This window comes from Perca flavescens, chromosome 3, assembly GCF_004354835.1.
Source record: "Perca flavescens isolate YP-PL-M2 chromosome 3, PFLA_1.0, whole genome shotgun sequence".
NCBI lineage: Eukaryota > Metazoa > Chordata > Actinopteri > Perciformes > Percidae > Perca > Perca flavescens.
The window spans coordinates 1,705,348-1,713,224 of record NC_041333.1 but is presented as its reverse complement, the minus strand read 5'-3'; the positions used below and the strand labels follow the sequence as shown (position 1 = coordinate 1,713,224).

At 46.1% G+C, this 7,877-nt stretch overlaps 1 protein-coding gene across 1 annotated transcript; it reads right to left on the bottom strand.

Annotated features, from left to right (window-relative positions):
- Positions 1 to 6,976, bottom strand: LOC114552082 (uncharacterized). The gene is made up of 5 exons (XM_028572774.1): positions 6,426 to 6,976; positions 6,156 to 6,322; positions 5,474 to 5,627; positions 5,292 to 5,359; positions 1 to 139 (listed from the first exon to the last, which is right to left on the bottom strand). Exons 1-5 carry the CDS (start codon positions 6,972 to 6,974, stop codon positions 1 to 3), a joined length of 1,077 nt encoding a protein of 358 aa, XP_028428575.1. The 5' UTR covers positions 6,975 to 6,976.
- Between the last annotated feature and the right edge of the window lie 901 nt (positions 6,977 to 7,877).

The window sequence follows — 7,877 nt, the reverse complement described above, 5'->3', positions numbered from 1 at the left end:
TCAGGGGGATGTAACATCCGTCCAGGACACAGCCTCTCGTGACGTCACATATCCCCCTCCTCGAGACCGACGTCCTCGTCGGGGCAAAGGCAGAGAAGACGGCATCACGCCGGGAGAGGGCGTCCGCATTGTTGTGCTGCTTGCCAGCCGTGTGGACAACAGAAAAATTAAATGGTTGCAAGCTCAAAAACCACCTGGTACTGTTTGTTTCCTTGTTCTTGGCCATCCACTGCAGAGGGGCGTGATCAGATACCACCGTGAAACGTCGGCCCAGGAGATAGAACCGAAGGGACTCCAGGGCCCAGGTAACAGCTAGACATTCTTTTTCCACCGTTGAATAGTTCTTCTCTCTTGGAAGTAACTTCCTGCTTAGGTAGAGAATGGGATGTTCTTCACCGTCATGTGCCTGGGCGAGGACAGCACCCAGACCTACCTCTGAAGCATCCGCTTCGACAATGAATTCCTTCTTGAGTATTAATATGACTTCCGTTTCCGCCTGACTTCCTGTTTCTTCCTGTTTCTTGTTGCAGACAACGGCAGATGCTTAACGTCTTGCGATTTTAAGTCCTCCACAATGAAATACAGTCACTATTTACACCGTTTTAGCTGTATTTTAACCGGACCTGTCTGGCCGCAGTTTTTCAGTTGTTTGCAAAACTTTCCTCCGCTCCGTTAGCTAACGTCTAGGTATTTGTTGTGCTAACGGCTAGTTAGCCTGCCTGCTAGCGGGAGGTAAAGCGGACCACTCAGGATTTTGCCTCCTTGGAATTCTATTCTATATTTTGGTAGCAGTAACGGGCTATCCACAGCTTGCTAACACAAGCAGGAGCACCTGCATTGTAATTCGACTTGTGAAAAGGGATCGGTTTTAGGAGAAGACCTCCATCAACATTGCTACTAACTAAACTAGCAAGCTACATGATGCCCTCCCTCAGCTGTTCACCTGGCTGTGACTCGTGCCTCCTGTTCAGCCAGAAGATAGTGGAACTTGAAGACAGAATATCGACTCTCCACCAGATCAAGGCAAGTGAACAGTTCCTCGACTCCATTATCATTGGAAGTTCCCCTCACACACACACTGTCGGATGTCTTGATTCCACTGTAATACTCTCACCCCACCACGCACTAATACAACCTCTGTCCCTGTTGTCTCTCCTCGGCTTCTGCCAAGGACCCAGCCAGCTCTGCTGACCCACTGACTCCACTCCACACCAGCCTGAGCCATGGCGTGTAAGCAAGCACCAGAGCAGGCGGTCAGGACAACGCTCAGCCCCAGCCCAACCCCTACAACTAGAAAATCGCTACAGCATTCTGATGAACGACGAGGAGTTCCCTTCTCTGCCACGTCCCCACGCAGCTCATCCTGGTCCATCCACACAGTCGACGCGCCCATTGAGGGCGGACTCTCCCCCCTCGGACTCATCAACCTCCACGCTGGTCATCGGAAGCTCCATGGTCAGGGACCTCCACATTCCCCCTTTACCTAGCGGTCCCTCCAAGGTCTACTGCTTCCCTGGTGCCAAGGTCCGTGACATCCAGCACAAACTTCCCGACATCCTCGCCCGCCAAGCCAAGGTCGACAAAATCATCGTGCATGTGGGCACAAACGACATCAGAGAGAGACGGTCGATAGCACTCCAGAAAGACTTCACCACTCTCCTCTCCACCCTGATGGGCGCGGAGAGATGGTCCAGACTGTTCTGGCTCCACACCTGGCTGGAACCACTCTGCACTTCCCTGAGCATTCCCTATGTCGACAACTTCAACTTGTTCTGGGAAATGCCCAACCTCCTGAAGCATGATGGTCTCCACCCAAACCGACACGGAGCCAGGCTGCTATCTGACAACACAACGACCACACTGAAAGGCAAGTATTGACATTCTGTTGAAAATATCACAGATTCACGTCCCCCAGGTATTGATCCTGATAGCACTATACAAGTGGATGAATCTGAAAATGTTTTCTGCAGGATAACATGTAGTACTAGTATTATTCCAGTAACATGTAGTACTAGTACTATTCCAATTATGATCAACAACAGACCATACAAAGTGGTGAAGCCCCTAAGTAATAAGAAGTTGACTGCAAACATAGTCAATTTAGCATCCAGTTCACGGCAGCCCCAGCCTGTCCCAAAAGAAAATGAGACGGTGTCTGTTCCTCGACTAAGATCAGTTAAATCAAAGGTAACCAAGAGAGGGGCAATACTTAACAACCTAATTGGAATTAAAACTACCACTGCAATGATAGAAACGGATAGGAAAATTAGATGTGGATTACTAAATATCAGATCTCTGTCTTCTAAAACAGTACTAATAAATGAATTGATATGTGATAATCAAATTGATCTATTCTGTCTTACTGAAACCTGGCTGGGCCATGAAGAATATATTAGTCTAAATGAAGCGACTCCTCCCAATCATATTAATACTCAAATTCCTAGAGGCTCAGGCCGAGGAGGGGAGTTGCAGCCATATTTGATTCAAGCCTGTTATTTAATCCTAAACCTAAACTAAATTATAACTCTTTTGAAAGCCTTGTTCTTAATCTTCAACATCCAACACGGAAATCAGTACAGCTAATTATATTTGTTGTTGTCTACCGAGCTCCAGGTCCGTATTCTGAATTTTTATCTGAATTCTCAGAGTTTTTATCATGTGTAGTCCTTAAATCAGACAAAGTACTTATTGTAGGTGATTTTAATATCCATGTGGACGTTGACAGCAATAGCCTTACTACTGCTTTCAACTCACTACTAGATTCTATTGGCTTCAGTCAGAGTGTGCATGAGGCCACGCACTGTTTTAACCACACCCTCGACCTCGTGCTGGCATATGGTATCAAAATTGAAGATGTATTAGTATTCCCGCAAAATCCTTTATTATCAGACCACTTCTTAATTACTTTCGAATTCTTAATACCCAATTATACGAAATTAGATAAAAGCTACTATACTAGATGCCTATCTGACAGTGCTATAGCTAAATTTAAGGAAGACATTCCAACAGCACTAAACTCATTACCTTGTTTTAATACAACAGAGGACCTTTATTGAAACTTTAGTCCCTCTCAAATCGACAATTGTGTAGATGGTGTTACGGCCTGCCTACGGACTACTTTAGACTCTGTTGCTCCACTCAAAAAGAAGAAGATGAAGCAAAGGAAACTAGCACCTTGGTATAACTCCCAAACTCGTAAATTAAAGCAAAACTCGCGAAAACTTGAAAGTAAATGGCGCTCCACCAAAATGGAAGAGTCTCGTTTGGAATGGCAAGACAGTCAAAACCTATAGGACGGCCCTCAGACATGCCAGATCAGACTATTACTCAGCATTAATAGAAGAAAACAAGAACAACCCAAGGTTTCTTTTCAGCACTGTAGCCAGGCTGACAGATAGTCACAGCTCTACTGAGCCATCTATTCCTCTAGCTCTGAGTAGTGATGACTTCATGAGCTTCTTTAATGATAAAATTATAACAATTAGAGATAAAATTCATCACCTTTTGCCCTCAACTTCTAATGGTTCACCTTTCAACGCAGGACTGCTAGAAAGAACGACTAGACCTGACATATACTTAGACTGTTTTTTTCCTATAGACCTTCAACAACTAATGGTAAAGGTATCTTCAGCAAAGCCATCTACCTGTCTCTTAGACCCCATCCCAACGAGGCTACTCAAAGAAGCGTTACCCGTGGTTATCACCTCTCTACTAGATATGATCAATATGTCTCTATTAACAGGTCATGTACCGCAGTCATTTAAAGTAGCTGTGAGAAAACCTCTTCTGAAAAAACCCACCCTCGATCCTGAGGTCTTAGCAAACTATAGACCTGTATCTAACCTTCCCTTTCTCTCCAAGATCCTTGAGAAAGTAGTTGCTAATCAGTTATGTGATTTTCTCCATAGCAACAGCTTATTTGAAGACTTTCAATCAGGATTTAGAAAGAATCATAGCACAGAAACGGCACTGGTGAAAATTACTGACGACGTTCTAACTGCTGCAGACAAAGGACTTGTCTCCATACTTGTTTTATTAGATCTTAGTGCTGCTTTTGACACTATTGACCATACAATCCTGTTACAGAGATTAGAACACTTAGTCGGAATTAAAGGAATTGCACTAAGCTGGTTTAAGTCTTATTTCTCTGATCGATCTCAATTTGTTAATGTTAATGATAAATCCTCTAAGTACGCGAAAGTTAAACATGGCGTTCCACAAGGCTCAGTGCTTGGACCAATTTTATTCTCCTTATATATGCTTCCTCTTGGTAATATCATTAGGAAACACTCAATTAACTGCTATGCGGACGACACCCAATTATACTTATCAATCAAACCAGACAAAACAAGTCAGTTAGTTAAACTTCAAGCATGTATTAAAGATATAAAATCCTGGATGACCTATAATTTTCTGATGTTAAACTGTAACAAAACTGAAGTTATTGTGCTGGGCCCTAAACACCTCCAAACTTCATTATCTAAACATATACTCTGGATGGTGTTGTCCTGGCCTCCAGCACTACTGTCAGAAATCTAGGAGTTATTTTTGATCAGGATATATCCTTTAACGCCCATCTAAAACAATCATCAAGAACAGCCTTTTTTCATCTTCGTAACATTGCCAAAATTAGGAATATCCTGTCTCAAAACGATGCTGAAAAACTAGTCCATGCATTCGTTACTTCCAGGCTGGTTGCTCAAATAAGTCCCTTAAGACTTTCCAGCTGATCCAGAATGCTGAAGCACGTGTTCTGACGAGAACTAAGAAAAGAGATCATATTTCTCCTGTTTTAGCTACTCTGCATTGGCTTCCTGTGAAATTCAGGATTGACTTTAAAGTCCTTCTCCTGACCTACAAAGCCCTAAATGGTCAAGCACCATCCTATCTAGAACAGCTCTTAGTACCTTATTGTCCCACTAGAGCACTGCGCTCCCAGAATGCAGAGTTACTTGTGGTTCCTAGAGTCTCCAAAAGTAGACTGGGGGCCAGAGCCTTCAGCTACCATGCTCTTTTCCTGTGGAACCAGCTCCCAGTCTGGGTTAGGGGGGCAGACACCATCACCTCATTTAAGAATAAACTGAAAACTCTCCTCTTTGATAAAGCTTATAGTTAAGAAGTGAGGAGTTGCAGCGTCCGCCTAACCCGGCCCACCTGCTTCTCTTTGTAGTCATCAGATTTAGTGATCATATAATCAATAATATAGTGTGAGTAGAGGGAGGCAGGTCATCAATGTTTTCCTTCGTTTCCTTTTATATATGCATCCTGTCCCAGAACTGCTTGTTACTAACCTAGCTCTGGGGAGTTTACTCAGCTTCAGCTTCAGGTTGGCAAAAGCCGCCTCCGCCGCAGGGTTCCACTTTACCATTCGAGAGTGGCGTTTGGTCGTCAGCTCTGTCAAAGGTGCAGTTATGGTAGCAAAACCAGTAATAAAACATCTATAGTAGCCAGCGAGGCCCAAAAATGACCTTACTTGCTTCTTGGTGATGGGCCGTGGCCAGTCCTGTATGGCCTGTAGTTTGGCTTCCTGTGGTTTGACCAACCCCCGCCCAATGGTGTACCCCAGGTAGTTCGTCTCGCTGAAGGCCAGCTTGCACTTCTTCGGGTTCGCTGTGAGTCCTGCTTCCCTGAGCGAATCCAGCACCGCTTGCACACGGGGTAGGTGGCTGGCCCAATCCGGACTTTGTATGACGACATCATCCAAATAAGCCGCTGCGTACCTCTTGTGGGGCGCCAGGACTCAATCCATGGCGTTGGAATGTGGCAGGTGCCCCGTGGAGACCAAACGGAAGCCGGGTATACTGGTAGAGCCCCTCCGGGGTGGCAAAGGCTGTCTTCTCCTTGGACGCCGGGGTCAAGGGCACCTGCCAATAGCCTTTTGTAAGGTCAAGAGTGGTTAGAAAACGAGCATGCCCCAATGTGTCTATTAAATCATCGACACGAGGCATTGGGTATGCATCAAATTCAGACACTTCATTCAACTGTCGATAGTCATTGCAAAATCGTACTGAATCGTCTGGTTTGGGAACTAGTACAATGGGACTTGCCCAGGCACTGTGTGACTCTTCGATTATTCCCAACTCCAGCATCTTCCTTACCTCCTTCTGTATAGCCACTTTACGAGCCTCTGGCACGCGGTACGGGCGCTGGTTTACCGTTCGGCCAGGCAGGGTGCGGATCTCATGTTGGACCACTTCTGTGTGACCGGGAAGGGAGGAGAAGACATCCTGGTTCCAATCCACGAGTTCCAGGGCCATCTGTCGTTGATGTGGGGACAGATTTGGACCCAGCTGAACCTCATCTCGCGCCGGTTCCTTGGTCTCTGTGGGGGGTAGACAGCTGAACAACGCCTCTCTGGCGTGCCACTTCTTTAAGAGGTTAACATGATAAATCTGCTCAGTTTTTCTTTTATCTGGTTGCCTCACCTTGTAGTTTACTTCTCCCATGCGTTCAATGACCTCATATGGTCCTTGCCAGGTTGCCAGGAATTTACACTCAACGGTTGGTACCAGGACCAGCACACTGTCCCCCGGCTCAAACTCTCTGGGTTGAGCAGATCTGTTGTAGGAGGCTTGCTGTTGTCGCTGACTGGACAGGTGTTCGCGCATCATGGGATAGATGGCCTTCATTCTCTCCCTCATGGCCCCGACATGCTCGATCAGTGTCCGCTGTTGGCATGGCTGCTCCTCCCAGGCCTCCTTGGCGATGTCGAGCAGTCCTCTGGGTCTGTAGGAAAGTAAGAGCTCAAAGGGTGAAAAACCAGTAGAAGACTGAGGTACCTCTCTCACCGCAAACAATATGTATGGTAACAGCTGATCCCAGTTGCGCCCATCTTCCCCAACCGCCTTCCGCAGCATGGACTTTAGTGTCTTGTTAAAACGTTCGACTAGGCCGTCCGTCTGGGGGTGGTAGACCGAGGTTCTCAGCTGTTTGATTTTCAGTAAAGCACAGAGTTCTTTCATTACCCTGGACATGAATGGAGTCCCTTGGTCCGTCAATATCTCTTTTGGGATTCCCAGACTAGTTGAGGGAAGGAACAGCTCCTTGGCGATTTGTCTGGATGTAGCCTTCCTCAGCGGAATGGCTTCAGGGTACCGGGATGCATAGTCCAGAATGACCAGAATGTATTGATGCCCCCTGGAACTTTTCGGTAAGGGCCCGACTATGTCTAAGCCAATCCTCTCAAAAGGAGTTTCAATAATGGGCAAGGGAATGAGCAGGTTTCTATATGTGGGCTTTGGCGCGACAGGCTGACACTCAGGGCAACTACGACATGGTCCTGGAATTCGTGGATCGGAACCAGGATGTCTTCTCCTCCCTTCCCGGTCACACAGAAGTGGTCCAACATGAGATCCGCACCCTGCCTGGCCGAACGGTAAACCAGTGCCCGTACCGCGTGCCAGAGGCTCGTAAAGTGGCTAAACATGCTGTTGTGCAACCACTTTTAAAAAAGAAACATTTGGATCCGTTAGTTTTGTCTAATTTTAGACCTATTTCTAAACTACCCTTTTTATCTAAAGTCTTGGAGAAGGTTGTTTTTAATCAACTTCAATCATTTTTAGATGATTTTAGTATTCATGAAAAGTTCCAGTCTGGTTTTAAGCCACGTCACAGTACTGAAACTGCCCTCCGTAGAGTCTACAACGACCTTCTCTTAGCGGTCGACTCAGGAAACTCCGCTGTTTTAGTGCTTTTAGATTTGACTGCGGCCTTTGACACTGTCAACCACTCCATCCTTTTATCCCAACTCAAACAAAGTGTTGGCATTATGGGCATTGCCTTAAAATGGTTTGAATCCTACTTGACAGATAGGAGTTTTGCTGTCCACATTGGTAACTGCTCTTCATCTGCTGCCCCTCTTTCCTGTGGGGTCCCCC